The sequence below is a fragment of the Microtus pennsylvanicus genome, chromosome 12 (genome assembly GCF_037038515.1).
Source record: "Microtus pennsylvanicus isolate mMicPen1 chromosome 12, mMicPen1.hap1, whole genome shotgun sequence".
Classification (NCBI taxonomy): Eukaryota; Metazoa; Chordata; class Mammalia; order Rodentia; family Cricetidae; genus Microtus; species Microtus pennsylvanicus.
Window position 1 is genome coordinate 81,334,537 of NC_134590.1, and position 16,726 is coordinate 81,351,262.

The 16,726-nt window shown below is 39.0% G+C and overlaps 1 protein-coding gene across 12 annotated transcripts in view; it reads right to left on the reverse strand.

Moving 5' to 3' along the window:
• The window catches only part of Ehbp1 (EH domain binding protein 1), a 255,213-nt gene that overhangs the window by 109,293 nt on the left and 129,194 nt on the right, over positions 1-16,726 (reverse strand). For all 12 annotated transcript variants that reach the window (XM_075944462.1, XM_075944460.1, XM_075944463.1 and 9 more), the window contains one exon: positions 10,483-10,666. In XM_075944462.1, the coding sequence (XP_075800577.1) occupies positions 10,483-10,666 (184 nt within the window). The remainder of the gene's footprint in view (positions 1-10,482; positions 10,667-16,726) is intronic.

Genomic DNA, 16,726 nt, shown 5'->3' on the forward strand with positions numbered 1-16,726 from the left:
TGCATAGGCAAAAGAAAGAAAGAAAGAAAGAAAGAAAGAAAGAAAGAAAGAAAGAAAGAAAGAAAGAAAGAAAGAAAGAAAGAAAATGAGTTTAGGTAGTCATAGAAAGAAAGAGATTAAAAATAATAGTAAAGTCTTTAAAGAGACAGTAAAAGTAAGTGAAAGAAAGAAGCCACATAAAGATGGGAGACACACAGGGAGTCTGGATCCTATATAGGATTGTGTTGATTTTGAATTTTTTGATTGCTAAAAAGCAAAGGACAGCAAATACCTGGAACTGAAAGAGGGGCTGTGGACATAAACCAGCTTAGATACTTTAAGAATCCCTCAACTTTAAAAAAAGTAAAAAATGCATTTGTCAAATGGAAACAATAAATGCTTTGAAGAAGTGGTTTTGCTTTTGTTTCCAAAGGAAGCAAGAGGCTGTGGATTCATACAAGGTTGATTTGGATCTGGTCTGACCAAGGAAGAGCTCCTGAATCTTGACAGGTGATATCAGTAAAGGCTATAACTGGTCTTCCCAGGACTTAGCTAATTTCTCAGATTTTCTCCCTGAGGCCCTAAAAATACTTTGCCCACATTCAGCAGGAAGCCGTCTAGAGAACACGACATCCACATTCCCAAGAGAAAAGGGGATGTGGGTGGTCTTCGGTTATATTGTGGGTCATGGATGCTGTTAGAATTTGGGGGGATATAGAAATATAGGAATACCAGGATAAAAAGACACACTACTAATCTCAGATACTTTGCATTGGCATGGACTTTGGTAAATGGGTACAAATTCGAAGTCACTTTGTTACACTGTATATGTTTTTTACTCTTGTTTAAAGGACTTTTGTATATTGATACAAATTTAAAGTAATTTTTGTTACAACACACTGTATATGTTTCTACTCTTGTTTAAAGGATTTTGTATATTGATACGAATTAAAGGTTATTTTTGTTACAATATATTGTATTTTTGCTCTTGTTTGAGATTTTTATTGAGATTTTTTTTTTTTACCTATGCAGTTCTATTAAAAATATAAGGTAAGGCCGGGCGGTGGTGGCGCATGCCTTTAATCCCAGCACTCGGGAGGCAGAGGCAGGCGGATCTCTGTGAGTTCGAGGCCAGCCTGGACTACAAGAGCTAGTTCCAGGACAGGAACCAAAAGCTACAGAGAAACCCTGTCTCGAAAAACAAAAAAAAAAAAATATAAGGTAAAATTCTAGGTTTTGAAAACTATTATTACAAATTATTTAGGATAATCAAGAAACACAGATCAGTAGTTAGTCATATAATAATCAAATTTGTAGATATGTTAGGTATGTTTTCCAGATCACATAGAGATATATTTTGATAGGTAGATGGTCTCCAACCCTTTCAAAGACCTACAGAATATGGCATTTAAAATTTTTTGTTCATTTAGGATTTTTCATGACAATGAGACACATGTGCTTCTGGCAGCACCAATTTACTTCAGAGATGATAGGCATAAAAGAAACTCCTTATGGAGTTTGCTATCACTGTGGCAAAATTAGCCATTTGGGCAAAAAGCTGCTCTTGCTTGCACTGCTTGACAGTATGTTGTATAAAATGGACCCACAGGAAAGAGACCAGTGAACTTTGCTGGACTAAACAAGGCAGGATGGTCCATCAGGGTTCCTGCTTCCCAGAAGAAACTGTCAAACGTTCTGTAGGACAGAGGAAAATGATTGACAAATTTTGCCAATATAGGCAGGCCAGTCTTTGAAAATTTCCTCCTTCACTGAAAAGTCTGCTAGATACAATGGGCTGAAGATGGATGCCCCAACATTGCAGAGGAACTTTGGGTGACTGTTCAGGCAGTCAGATGTCTCTGTTATTTCTAGAGTTATTGGTAATCATTTGCAATGTACTTATTTCTTACTTAAATCATATTAATGTCTCTGATGGAGTTGAAGACTAGATAGTCATAGTTGCAGTTTTTCTTAGATATGAGAGAAAATAAATTAGCTATAAAATGTTAGGTTTATTAAGATAGGAGAGATTATGGAGTACTTTATTTAAATTTACCAGAAACAAAAGAATTGGAATTCAGTACACCGTGAACATAATCTTTACTTGATAATTGATGTTATTATATACAGCTGTATTATGTTAAAGTCAAAACTTTTCATGTTTGTTTAGAAAGAAAAAAGGAGAAATGTTGGGGAATAATATTTTCAGGTGTGTGATTTTTGTTCATGCTGCATTTTTTAACTCTGTGAAGCTGTGTTACTTTGCCTGTCTAAAACACCTGATCATCATAATAAAGAGCTAGAAATGCCAACTTTTTATTTGTATGCTTGTTTGTTTTGTTTTTCAAAACAGAGTTTCTCTGTATCAGTTATCCTAGAACTCATTTTGTAGACCAGGCTGGCCTTGAACTCACTGAGATCTGCCTGCCTCTGCCTCCCAAGTGCTGGGATTAAAGGCACGTGCCACTAGAGACCAGTGAGAAATGCTGACTTGTATATCCAGTGTTTAATACAACACTGGCATATTGTGAGTATGCCATAACTTTCATTTATAGTAAAAGCCTCATAGTATTAAATTTACTATATTAAACATCTTTAAGCATGTGGTTCAATATTTAAAACATTTTTGAATGAATAAACTCAACAATACAATTAACTTTAAACTAGAAATTTCTGAATAACTCTTGATTTTTTACTCTCTCCTTTAGCCCATCCAAACTATTCTTTAGTTGTGGTGTCTATTAATAGCATTTATTCTTTCCTTCCATCTATACCACATTTTGTTTTGACATAGGGTTCCACATATCTCGGGTAGACCTTCAACTTGCTAGACAGCCTTAAACTCTCATCTTTCTGTCTCTACTCCCTGAATGTTAGGATTAGCAGCACAGTCAGTTTGTGCAGTGCTGGGGATCAAACTCAGATCTCCAAACATGAGACAGACACTCTACCACCTGAGCAAAGTCCTCAGCTCCCAGCTTTACTCTGCCATGCCATGATTTCATGTGATTTCTGGCCTGGGATATTGTCAAAGTCTCCTGTCTACAGCCCTTTCTTCAGTTTCTTCATTCTATTTTTACATACTGTCTTTAAAGTTCTCATTCTACTGAAATCCGATCATGGTTTTTATTTATCAAAAGGGAACCAAAGATGGGCAAGGCTGAACCTGAAAATGAAATGAGTGAGCCAAGGTTCTGGAGGCATGGCTCTCGTAAATTTATTGTGGCCTCAGGTAACGATGTGAAAATCACAGTGAAGCTGAAGCTGATGACAGACAAGGAGAGGAGGAGGGCGAAGGCAATGCAGTTGGAAATGTTCAGTCTGTTCTGAAACGTTGCTGTATAGGAGTGCTGCTCAGGACCCACTCTGCTTCTATAGTGGTGATGACGGAATTTACATTCAGCAAAACTAACTTCCTGTGCGGCTCTGTGAGTTCACAAAGGTGTCCAGACATCTAACCTCTACTAAAGGCCTTCTTTCTATAATTCAACTTGTGACTGTGCTGGACAATACACTGCTTTCCAATTTACATGAAAGAGAATCCTGACCCATTCAATTAGATGACTCGAGTCTTTGGATTGTTACTTCCTTGGGACACTGTACTATAAATTAATACATGCTGGGCATTACATACAGGTGTAATCCCAGCCCCTGAATGCTGGGTTGGGAAGATCTCAAGTTCTAAGACATTCTGAGTTCTATAGTGAGACCCTGTCTCTGAATAAACAAACAAGCAAATAAATAAAGATGAAAAGACTTAAAAGCAAACATCCCCTGACAAAAAGCAAAGCCCAGCTACGTTTCTAAAATGAATGAATTAATCTGCAGCAGCATCTGGTGGCAGTGCTGGAAAACTAGCCTCAACACTTTTACCGAAACTACCGTATCACTTCACCAATCTCTAAGGATTGGACATTATATGTGGCACATAGAAGCAATTACGTCTGGAGCTTGAAAAGCCATTTAGGTATGAAAATAGACCCTAACTGTGGAGTTTACACTTAAATATATCTGTATTTACTGTAAAGTAATGCCACAAATCTACTTATTAAAGTTTAATATTTTTAAAATTTATATTCTCAAAGAATTAATTTACTTGCAAATATTTTCAGTTTGGTCTCATTTTCAGTAAGATCATTATTAGAAAACTTTATCTAGCTTTAATTTTTAAATCATAAAATTTTTAAAGGACAGAACAATTCCTGGTTAAGATCTAATGAAATGATCTGGCTACAAGCAGGCTTGCAAAGAAAATGCCCACACATCATTAATGATAATAGTGTTAATGGAGCCAACACGCAGTGTATGTACTATTAATCCTCAGATTACAACTCATAATCCAGGTATTAGGGTTTATATGTTCCACAGCAGCTTGGCCGTCTCTACAGTAAAAGAACACCTATTACTGACAAAATTGTGTCCTAACCTCCTGGTTAACAGCTGTGACTATAGATAGTAACAGGAATACATAATAATTGACACTCCCCAGTTGCTGCACTAACTCAAACTGTACTGTGACTCTTTCTCCAAGTTTAAGCATGTCAGGCGTGTGCTTCAAGCCTCGCAAGTTAGGAATCATTTAAAATAATAAAAAAAAGGACTAAAGAATTAAGCTTACATGTTAAATAAACATAAGTACTTTGCAGAATTGACTACAAGAGTTCACACTGATTGTAAATGTTTTCCTCATCAGTACATAAAATAGTAAAACTTAAAATTTTTGTTATTTACAGTTCATATCCTGTTTTAATTTATTCTTGACCCACAGGTTACTTAAAATGTAAATATTTCAAATAGATAGGCTTGTCTTAATTATTGTTTTGTTACTGATTTCAACACTAATTTTGCTATAAGTGGATTTCAAGATTAATTCTGAACACTTGCTTTAGAGGTCAAGGTGGAGACACTTAGTAAACAAACTCTGTAGCTATAAAATACAGTATTTTAGGAGGTCAAAATTACTAACTGAATCTTCACACCTTATTGCTTGTTTTTATCAAAATATGATAAGTCTTTTAACTTTTTATGTACTTTTGCTTTAGGTGTAAATAAATTAGAATTTAAAAAATCTGTATCAATCATTTTTAGTGAGACATTCGGTTCACACTAGTAACTGAATTAATTACTGAGTTTAAAAGTGCTACAGTATTTCATTTTTCCAAAGATTTCAGCTATTCTATGTCATTCCCCCCTTTGGGGAGTTCTTTGTTACATTTTAAAATCATCTATCCTTCATTCTCTCTTCTGTGTAGAAGTAATGTATTATGTTCTTGATGCCCTAAAACCCACAACACACTTAGCTACCCAATATCCAAGCAGCAGCTGACATCTAACATCTCAGTAATACATGGCCCTTAGATTATTAGTATTGGTTAATATTGCTAATATTCACTTGCACGCCTACACTGGCCTGTGAAAACAATCACCAAACTGTCCCTTCTGAGAGTCAGCAATGCTCCTTTCACGCCACTCTTCCTCTCCTACCTTTACACTGTAAGATTTTATTGATCAATCTGCTTCTGAATTTATTTTATTGAGTCAAGAGACTATAATCTTTCATCCATTTAAAAGTTATTTGTTCCTCCAATGTCATTTTTGCTCTACTCTTTATTATCTTAGATTGATTGCAACTGGAGGCACTGAGATGACTCGATGAGTAAAGGTGCTTGCATGGGAGCCTCATGACCTCAGTACAGTCTCCAAAACCCAGGTAAAGATGGTGAGACCTGATTTCTCTGGTCTATGTGAATGCTCTCATGTGCACACACATGCATGCACACCAGCATACACCAGGGATTTTTCCATTGAAAGCCACACTGTTTCAAAAGTTCTCAACATTTTTCCAATCTTTTTGACATTCTTTCCAAGTACAACTCTGTTCTGCACTTTTCTTCTACAACATTTTAGAGCAGATCCCAGAATCCTTTCATTTCAATAGTCAATAATTTATTATGTATTTATAAGAGACAAGCAGTCTCATTTTGTCAAGCTATACATCTGCTGGGTGAATCTACCCAACTCTCCTTAGGAGCCTCCCATTCTGCACTGTGTTCTTCTCTACTCACCAGCATTTCTTGTGAACTGGCAGCTAGTTGCCGCAGCCAGCAGCTTTCTAAATCCTAGTTAAATCCTCTGGCAAGAATACTTCCAGGTAGCCGGACGGTGGTGGCACATGCCTTTAATCCCAGCACTCGGGAGGCAGAGGCAGGCGGATCTCTGTGAGTTCGAGACCAGCCTGGTCTACAAGAGCTAGTTCCAGGACAGGCTCCAAAACCACAGAGAAACCCTGTCTCGAAAAACCAAAAAAAAAAGAATACTTCCAGGTTGTTTATGTACTGCCTGTTATGGTCAGACTGGCTGTCCAATTCTTAATGGTATTAAGACTGATCATTATGGTTGCCTACTGGCAGCCTGATTCATTGGTATGTTTTATAAAATTTTAGCCTGATAGGTTTAACAGCCATGCCAATTAGTGTTAGATATACTAACTCATCAGGAATTATTGGTATGTTTTATAAAATTTTAGCCTGATAGGTTTAACAGCCATGACAATTAGTGTTAGATATACTAACTCATCAGGAATTATGAAGGAGTATGTTTTCTAATGAAATAATTTCTTTCTGTATTTCAGTCAGAATTCTTGTACTGAAAAAAACTTTCCTTCATGAATTACTTAATTATCTTGAAATACAGTTAACAAAGGAAAATCAGGAAAAATAGCTCAGCATTTTCCTTTCATTATTAACACGGTAAATGAGCTAAGGTCCTATTGACTATCAAAGGCAATTTTATACTACCATTAATTCATGAATTTTAATATATTTGGTGTTTTAAATCCCTTCAGATACTTTTTCTATAAATATTCTTGCCTGTTTTCGGAATTTAATGTTATGAAAGCTAACTAATTAAAATTTTTTCTTATACTAATATGCATGCCTTTGAAAGTCAAACACATTATTTAGAATGTCTAGATGGAAATCTCAACTCTATTCACTTTGTCTCAATATATACCTATCTAAAGCCTCAAGTCTTTCTCCAGAGAGAAAATTCTATTTCTTTGATAAATACTTTCCTAACCTGTCCTCATATGTATAAGCCTATACAGAGGATGCATGTCCTGACTCTACCTTGCTTTTTTTTTTATTTTTCCTTCTAAAATTTCTACCTCAATTTTCACCTTGAATTCTAAAGAAAATCTTTCAAAGGTGCATGCTGGTCAGCACCTGCCACGCTCAGTGACCACAGACCACAAGCTCTGACCTCATCACCTCCCGGCTATGCTATCAGCTCCCACAACTTAAGGGCTCTTTCTCTACCTCCAAGAACTCCTTCCTATTCTGAAATTGTTATACTTTTCACAAATTTTAAAATCAAACATACAGAAAGTTTACTATATAATAAAGGCCTTGTTATTTATCTAGAGCCAAATAAAATTAGTATTTTAACTCACATCGTCACTTTTTGTGGACTACCTCTTTCATTTGTCAATGATCAATCAAATCACTCTTTATAATTTAATACTTGTTTCAAGTACTCTTTTGTTTCTATAAAGTTTCATGTCCCCAACTAAAAAAAAAAAAACATGGTCAAGTGAGAGTGAGCACTACTTCTGGAGGGAGGAACCCTTTAGGGCGCATTACTGTTGATAAATAGGCAAGAATCTTGTTCTTTGATGGCAAAGATTTTTAAACTTTTTTTTTTCTTTGTGAAATCAAAGTAATCACTCATTTTCAGGTCCTTGAAAGACAGCAGAATGAACATTTCTTTAAGAATGAAGTATGTACTACCAAATTTTATGAATGCTAACTCTTTAGTTTGTTCATTTGATTTGTCTGTACTTTCATGACCTTCAAAGTTTCCTACACCATAGTTTTGTAGCTTAGCTTCCTCTTTTGACTCACCCAAGGCTGGGACCTGCTGTGCACTCAGCATCTTTTGTTTGGTGTGCTTGTTATATTACAGGGTAATTTATCAACGTTAGGAGTTGAAAAGGACAATGTCATTGTGTATGTAACTCCACGAAACTGCTGCAGTTCCCGTCCTCTTCCTCATGTAATTTTGCATTTATCACCAGCAGTGCACCCTAAAATTGTCATGCCACACAGAATTAGTGCCATTTGTCCTTTCCTGTTAGCTTAATCTTTAAAGGGTACTTAGTAAATATGCTGAATTTGTCATTTATCACTGAAACCCATAGTAATAATGTTTTACCTTATTCATATACAGGGAATTTTTGTATATAAAGAGAAAATAGTAACTTAATCTTCACTAGCTGGGAAACTTTAAGGATCTTAGTTTGGTTACTTTAGTTGATCTAAAAGAGCAACTTTCCAAATATCACAATTTATACATTGTATTTCTCCTGGGGCTTCTTTAAAAAAAATAGCATTTTTATCTTTCTGTTAAACTCAGTGAGAAAATTCTCAATGATGTTCTTGATGCTGGGTTGCTGGTTCTTTGAGACTGTAAGGATGTATTAGCACTGAGGCACAATTACCAGATGTTTTATCTGGAGCTAGATATGGTGGCACCTGCCTATAACCCAGCAATCAGGAGGCTGAAGTAGGAGGGTCATGAGTTCAAAGCCAGCCTGAGCTACACGGTTGAGCCCCTATGCCAAAAACTTAATGTAGTCAAACAAAAACCAGATTATGTCGCAGTCATGCTCCAGGACTAGAAGGGAGGCAGGTTAACCCGGAGCCTGGAGTAAGACTACAGAAGGCGGTCACACACTGTGACGCACAGGGCAAGTTTACACATGCAGTGCTCTAACAGGAAGTCTCCAAGCTTTGTGCCATAGGCGTCTCCTGTCCTGCCCTCTCTGAGCCACACAGTATGCACGTCCAAAAATGTGTTGAAATTGATCGTTCTATGTGCCAGTGAGGTTTTTAGGTGATCTCTCAATTCTCTCACTAGTACAGCTTATGGTCTGAAAATTAACAGATCTTTCAACTTCAGTACCTTTCGTTTATCTTATTTATGTTGAAAAGATCACATGTAGCTCAGGCTGGCCTCAAACTCACTGCCTCCTAAGGACAAAATTATAGACACGCACCTCCACACAGTTTCAACATATATATTCTATGTTCTAGTCTTTGTCTGTCGGCGGTGGTACATTATTTACCCCGTGTACATGTCCAAGGCAAATCAAGGCTAAAGAACAGGTGGCAAACACACACCCCATGAGAGCGGTGCTGAAAAAAGAATTCAAGTCAGTTTCATGGCCAGACGCCTTAAATGATCATGGTCCTACACACCCAGCTAGTGAAAACGCCAAGTTCTACTCTTGTCTCTATTGGCACCTTGCATTTTATCTCTGGGATCATATCTATCTTGTTTTTTTGCATAACAATCTAAGACAATTAGTTAATACAATAACAACAATACATATACCCATGGACAAAAGTTAACCTGGAAAAATTTGCCAACTAACTTTCAACCTTATGAAGGATACCAAACTGTTTTATAAATTGCTTCTAGTCCTGGATAACCAAACTGTTTTATAAATTGCTCCAACAGTGTTTTACATTTCCATGTAATTAATGTACATAAAATTTCCTCAAGAGAGACAGTAAGTTCTAACATAAGTAAAAGGAACAATGTTGAAATTCTTCAACAAAGCACTTACTGCAATGAAACCCTATTCATAGTACATCTGACATGGGTGGTTTCTCTCCCTTCTTTTACATTAGTATAGGCTACTCGTCTGAGGCTGCTTTCAAGTCTCCTTCAAAGACCCAATTCTACTTATAGACTAGCTCAGTGGATGAGTATGCAAAGTACCACAGGCTCAATCACAAGCTCATTAGACAAACAAGCAAAACAGTATACAATGCATAATGCAAAACCATCAGCTTACAGACATATAACTCAGTGAAGTATAATAAATTTACCTAAATTTTACATTTATTCACTAATTTACTGTTTATATGTGTACATGTGTGAGCTTGTTCATGTGGAGTGATGTGTGTGTGTACTTAAGTGTGTACACACATGTATATTCACATATATGAAAGTCAGAGAACTATCTTGAATGTAGTCTTCTGGTGTCGTACACTTTTTTATTCTTTTTATGTATGAGAGAGGGTCTTACTATATACCCCTGACTGCCTATGAACTCAGAGATCCACTTGCCTCTGCCTCCAAAGTGCTGGGATTAAAGGGGTGCCATCATGCTAGGCTAAAATTGCTATTTTGCTTTGCATTGTTGCTGTTGTCTTTAAGACAGAGTTTCACCCATTAGGCTAGGTTGTCTGCCCAGTAAAGCCCAAGGGTACGCTTTGTCTCCACCTCCCTGGCGACGAGATCACAAATATGCCACCATACCCAGCTTGTGTACAAACTCAAGTTCTCATGCCTGTACACCAGCACTACTAAATGAGCATCTTCCCAGACCCAAGGTTTACTTTTAAATCACCAAAGTGGCCTTTAAAAATCATGTAGCAGTAGCTTTCATTACTCGGAAGCAGACTGTGTGAAGGAGTAAACATCAGCAGCCGTTACCTTGGGAGAAGTGGAGCGCTCCCTCCCTGTAGGAACGACCTGGCTTTCGCTGACTCCGGGCTTGGCTGGGAGGGTTGGTGGGGCTGGGGCCTTTCTTTTCACTCTCCTTTCAGCCTCTCCTTCTGGAACTGCAGTGACCAAATTGTTTGGAGAAGTTGGCTTGGGCTCATAAAAAGGATTGGATCTAAATGAAAGCAAAATTATCATTAAATTTCTCTCAAAAACAGTTCATTTCCACCTAAAGTAATTTAAAAAAAGTTCTGAAAATTGCATTCCCAAATAAACCCAAATCAGTGAAACCTAAAAGTTTGGAATAATGACTTTTATCTTCTCGGCCATTTCAATCCAGATTTAGAAAAGATTTAAAAAAAAAAAAACAAACAAGCAAACCCAGGCAAGGACTCGATTCAAGATGGTGATGGCGGCAGGCACCCGCACTCTAAGGATCCAGCCTGAGAGACCCACAGGGGCTATGAGGGGAGATGCACAGTCACCAGAACAACTTAAGAAGGGCAGGTGTCATGGGAAGATGCTTTGAAAAAGTCTCGTGAAATCTGAGACAATGACGGGGACTGCAGAGGATGGGGGAGCACGACATTGTTGAGGGGGCCTGTACCCGGCCTGCCTGGAGGCACTGCTGCTCCAGGCATGATGGTCATGTCTGATAGTGGGGTGGCCAGCTCTGAAGGCCTTTGCAGCAGCCTGGGGCTCTTGCAGACTCTGCCCCGTTACAAGGTCACCCTGACTCTGGACAACAAGAGGATGTGTGAGATGGGTCTCAGCAACAGTCTGTTCCGGAAACCAGAAACCTTGAACCAGACCAATGACTCGTTGCAATAAGTATTTGCATGCAAAGATGTATGGGCAAAAAACATATATACTGTGTGACGCACAGCAGTCTGCAATGCTACTTTGATGGATGAATGTGCACTGGAGAGGAAGGAAAGAGGGCAGAGCGGAGCAGCGTGTGCAGTAGAGAGAGTGGCTGTGGACGATCTGAGTGGTGGTGCCAGCAGGGGTGGAGTGTAGCTGCCTGCAGCCCATGCAGGATCTGGCCCTGAGCAACAAGACATCTGAGATGAAGCACCCTTGAAAGACCTCCATGGTCTGTGCTGCTGCCAGAGGCCAAGCTGGTGTTCATGGTCCATTGTGCACCCGGGGGCCATGCTAGTGTGTCTACGGTCCATGCTGCCTCTGCAGGCCATGATAATGCAGGCCTGTGGTCCATGTTGTCGAGGGACCCATGCTCCTGACAGAGGCCATGTTGATGTCTGTAATCTTTGCTGCCACCTGAGACCATGTTGATGATCATGGTCCATGTTACCGCCTGAGGACTTGTGGATGTCTGTGGCCTGGGCTCCAGGTTGAGGCCTATAGTCCATGTTGATGTCCACAGTCCATGCTGTTGAGGGCTACGTTGGCGTCTGTAGATGGTGACGTGTTGATGTCTGTGATCTATGCTGCAGTTGAAGCCTTGTTTACACCCACGGTTTGTGCTGCCTCCAAAGCCAAGTGCTGCTGTTATAGGAACGCTTCTTCTGCAGTGGTACCGACTACAGACTCAAAATTGAGAATGAGAGACACTGAAGGCTTCTGTGGCCGCCTCTCCCTCCATCACACCCCCCCCACCACCACACACACCAAATAGATCAGACAGGAAGCCATTTGAGAGTTCTTTAAAATTGTGATGGTGATGCTGAAGTGTAGCGCTTCACAGCTGACGGCTTCCGGCAGGGGTGGGGGTGGAGAAGGACTCAGTCTTCTTTAAGGGGTTGGCCACTAATGCTCTAAGGAGCCTATGGGAGTTGGTAGATGAGTAAATTGGAGTTGGTGTATTTTTTTCTTTCTGCAGGGAGAGCACAAGGGTTTGAGGGTAGGGACCTGGGAAGAATGAGAAGTGAATGTGATTGGGGTGCATTGTGTGAAATTCTGAAAAAAAAAAATCATTAAAATTTTAAGCTAGAAAAAAGAAAAAGAGAATTCCTAAAAAAAAAAAATCATGTGCAGTTTAAACTACTCTATGTAGAAACTCGGGAAAATCATCTTTAAAGATTGGGAGTGCACCTATTTTTGGGATTCCCCCCAAAATGAAACAGAATAGAAATGCAGTTTTTTGTTATTATTTTATTTTTATGCTGTACTCTCATATTGAGCTTTATAGTGGCTGTACTATGATCCCATAACAGAGAATGTGGACCCTTCTTTTCCCACATCCTCGCCAGCATCTGTGATCTGATTCTTTAATAACAGCCATGTGAAGGGGGCAAAGGAAATCCCCAGTCAATTCTAATTTCCACTTCCTCAATGGTTAATTATGTTGGACATCCTTAAACACATTTATTAGCCATTGGTATTTCTCCTTGGAGGACAGTGCGTTCAGTTCTCTACCTCACGGACTGTGCTGTCTTCTTAGTCTTTATACTCTAGATATTAAGTCTCTGAAGATTAAAGCTCGCAGAATTTTTCTGACATCTGTTGATTCTCTTCTCTTTGCTGTATAAAAACCTTTAAGTTTCACAAGGTCCCATTTTTCAACTGTTAGCCTTATTTCCTGCGACCCTGGAGCTGGAACTTGTGCAGGCTTCACTCTACATGAGGATAGCCACTGTTTCCAGCACCATTTGCCAATGACATTCTTTTCTCCAGAGTTTTATTTTTTGTCCTTAGAAGGAAAAAAAAAGTGTCTATAGTTGCATGGCCCTGTTTCTGGGTTCTATATTCTGTTTTCTTGATCTGTGTTTGTTTTTGTGCCAACACCATGCTGTTCTTACTACTATGGCTTTGTTGAATCATCCCAGTATCTCTAGAATGAAGCCAACTTTTCTGGAATGAAGGATCTTTTTAAAGTGTTCTTGAAATCAGTTTGCAGATACTTTTTACTATATCCATTTCATGTATGTATAAATGTGAACATCACGGCAACACTTGTGAGAACTGGCGTAAGGCCATGCAGGTAGACTATGGAGAATTCTGGATCTATGTTCATCTGAGGCATTAGTCTGCAAATTTATTTTTGTTGTTGTCTTTATCTAATTAGCTGTCAGTGCAATGCTAGCTTCATAAAAAGGATTTGGTAGTGCTCCTTCTTTTTCTACCCTATGAATAACCTGTGAAACACTTAGTTTCTTTAGTAGTCTGGTAGAATTCTGACGCAAATTTGTCTGGGTTTGAATATTTTATTTTGTTTTTGGTCAGGAAATCTGTCCTATTTCTTTTTAAAACTATTGCTTCACTTTCCTTCCTTGTTATAGATACATTTAAAAAATTTTTCTTCTTGGTTTAACTTTGGCATACATTTAGAAACCCATGTATTTCTCTTTGATTTCCTAATTTGGTGGAATATATTTTTAGGGTATGTCCTTATGACTTTTTGTATCACACTGATAGCTGTTGGCATTTCTCCTTTTCATCTCTGGTTTTATTATTACAGGTCTTTTCTCTCTTATGGGTATTTTGGAGAAAGGTTTGTCAATATTGTATATTTTTTCAAAGAATTAATTGTTCCTTTCATGAAACATTCTTACTTTTTCATTGATTTTATTTTTCTGTTGTTGTTGCTGTTCACTAGTTTTAGTTTGGCTGGTTCTCCTTTTTGGAATGCTGTAAAGTGCATCGTTACATTGCTTGTTTATGATATGATTTTAAATGCAGGCACTTTGAGCTCTACAGTTCCCTCTTGGGGAAAGGTTTCATGGTATCCCATAGATCTTATATGTTCTGTTTTCATTTTCATGCAATTCTAGGAGCACTCTAAACGTTCCTTTTAATGACCAACGAATGTTTGGTCTCTGTGAGTTTGTGCATTCTGGGTTCTTTCTCCTACTGTTGGATTCTAGCTTATTCCTTCCAGTGCTCTCCTGCAGAGCTGGTTTGGGAGTCCTAAGTTGCTTTAGCCTACTTTTGTCATAGAAAGTTTCCCTTCTCTTTCAGGTAGGACAGCGTGGTATACACAAGTATGGACTGACAGATGTGACTCTGAGAACTTGAAATGCACCCTTCCATGTCTTGGATTTTGGTGCTTCTATGAAAGACCCAGCTGTTGACATTCCAGTGTCACAGGTATTGAGCAGATCCAACTCTTCTCATCATGCCCTCTGCTCCACTCCTTCCAAAACCAGGTCTGACAACCTATATGGTCGAAATTGAGACAGGTGATAAGTTGAAACTGAAGAAGATAGAAATGCAAGAGAAAAATCCTCTACCTTCAAAGAAAAGACTGAAGCAAGCTGGCGAGTCTTATCGACGCAAGCACCACTAATGTCCACTGCACATTTCACAAGCATTGCCTTCTTACAGCACTTCTTATAGGTATTTACTTTTGTCTTAGTTACTTTTCTACTGCCATGAAGAGACTCCTCGACCAAAGCAACTTATAAAAGAAATAATTTAATTGAGGGGGGGGGGCTTGCTTACAGTTTCAAAGGCTGAGTCCATGACCATCCTGGCAGGGAGGAGGGCAGCAGGCAGAGATGCATGGTGGTAGAGAAGGGGACGAGAGCTTATTTTTATCCCTAAGTCGATGGGAAAGAGAGAGGGAGACAGACAGACAGACAGACAGACAGACAGACAGACAGAGGAGACTGGGCCTAGCATGGGCTTTTGAAACCTCAAAGCTCACCACCAGTGACACACTTCCTCCAACAAAGCCACACCTCCTAATCCTGCCCAAACAATTCCACCAACCAGGGACCACACATTCAAAAATAAGCCTCTGGGAGCCATTTCCATTCAAACCAGTCCAACTCTGTAGGATACAGAGGTTGGACCAGGCTTAAAGGACTGCGCTGCCCCTTTCACATCAAGCATCAGAACTGCTGACAATGGAAGCCGGCCTTCATCTCCCACCTGCCTGGTGGCCAGGGAAGGGAAAGAAGGCACTCTGAATGGAAATGCTGGTGGAGTGTGCTGAAATCTGCATTGACGCTCAGGACAACCCAAGGTTCCTGCAGCTGCTAAAATGCAGCTCAGTTACTGTGTCACCTTTTGCTCATATGATTTTAATAATTGGAATGCACACGTTCTAAAAGCCTAAAAAAGGAGAAAAACTGGCTGTTACTCTGATGGGTCTGCCTTTATATGTCATATGTCATGCCACTCCCCCTTTCCTTTAAATCCACTCTCAGTATTCTGGGGTATTTCGTGTTTTGAATATAAGAGGATGCAGATTGATTTGAAGGTGCTCTTACTCGGGAAGGCACCAGGGCACAGTCTCTGCCTCATCAGTGTACCATGGTGACAGTTCTATAGATCCTCATGAGCAATTGAGGAAGAGTGTGCTGGGGTGGCCTCTAACTTCATGAGCTGGGGGTGCAGGCGGAAGCTGTGCGACTGCCCCAGGTATGGAGGAACTGGACACCCTCTTGCTTCCAGGTGGGTCACGGAAGGAAGGAGGGCAGAAGCGGTGACTGCTCAAGGTGGGGGAAGGGTAACTACTCTAGCTTCATCATCTAGGCTGCATGGGGCAGTGGGCATATGAAGTAGGGCTGGGAGGCCTGCAACCTTTAATTTTTAAAAACTGGAAAAAGAAAGCTGCTACTCTGAGGGCCTGCCTTTACATGCCATCAGACCCTCTCCCCTTCCTTTCACTTCTCTCTCAGGTTGTTCATATCTCATGTTTAGAATGCAGATAGTTTCTTTTATGGTGTTGTTTACTGGTGTTCCATTTGCAGTGGCATCTCTTTTCCTAGATTTAGGGAATTTCCTTCTATGATGTTACTGAAAATATTTTTTGTACTTTCAGTGTAAAATTCTCCTTATGCCCCTTGTTCACAAATTTGCTCTTTTTGTAGTGCTCCAAAGATCTTGTAAATTCTATTAAAACAGTTTATTAAACTTGTCATTGAGCGTGAGCGTAGGGTGGCAGAAGAGTTTGTCTATTTTGGCATTCTCTGTATCACTGAACAAAAAAGAATTTTTACCTTTGTACTACGCATTTGAAAAATAGGTTAGTTATATCACTAACTTACCATCCACTGAAAAAATGTTAAATAAGTAGTAAAATATAAACATAAATGTAAATGGCATTATTATTACTTATTGTTTGGAGTTATAGAAAGATGACCAGTGTTGGTTAGCTCTATGAAGGATTAACTAAAATATACTGAAAATACAAAGTATGAGTATAATAAATCTGTAGTCTTTTTCTTTTGCTTATGTTTCACTAGGAAAAAAGTTTACAATTAATTAGACATGTAGCTGAATAAATTCAGTGAGGGACTACCTTTTAAAAAAATGACACACATCA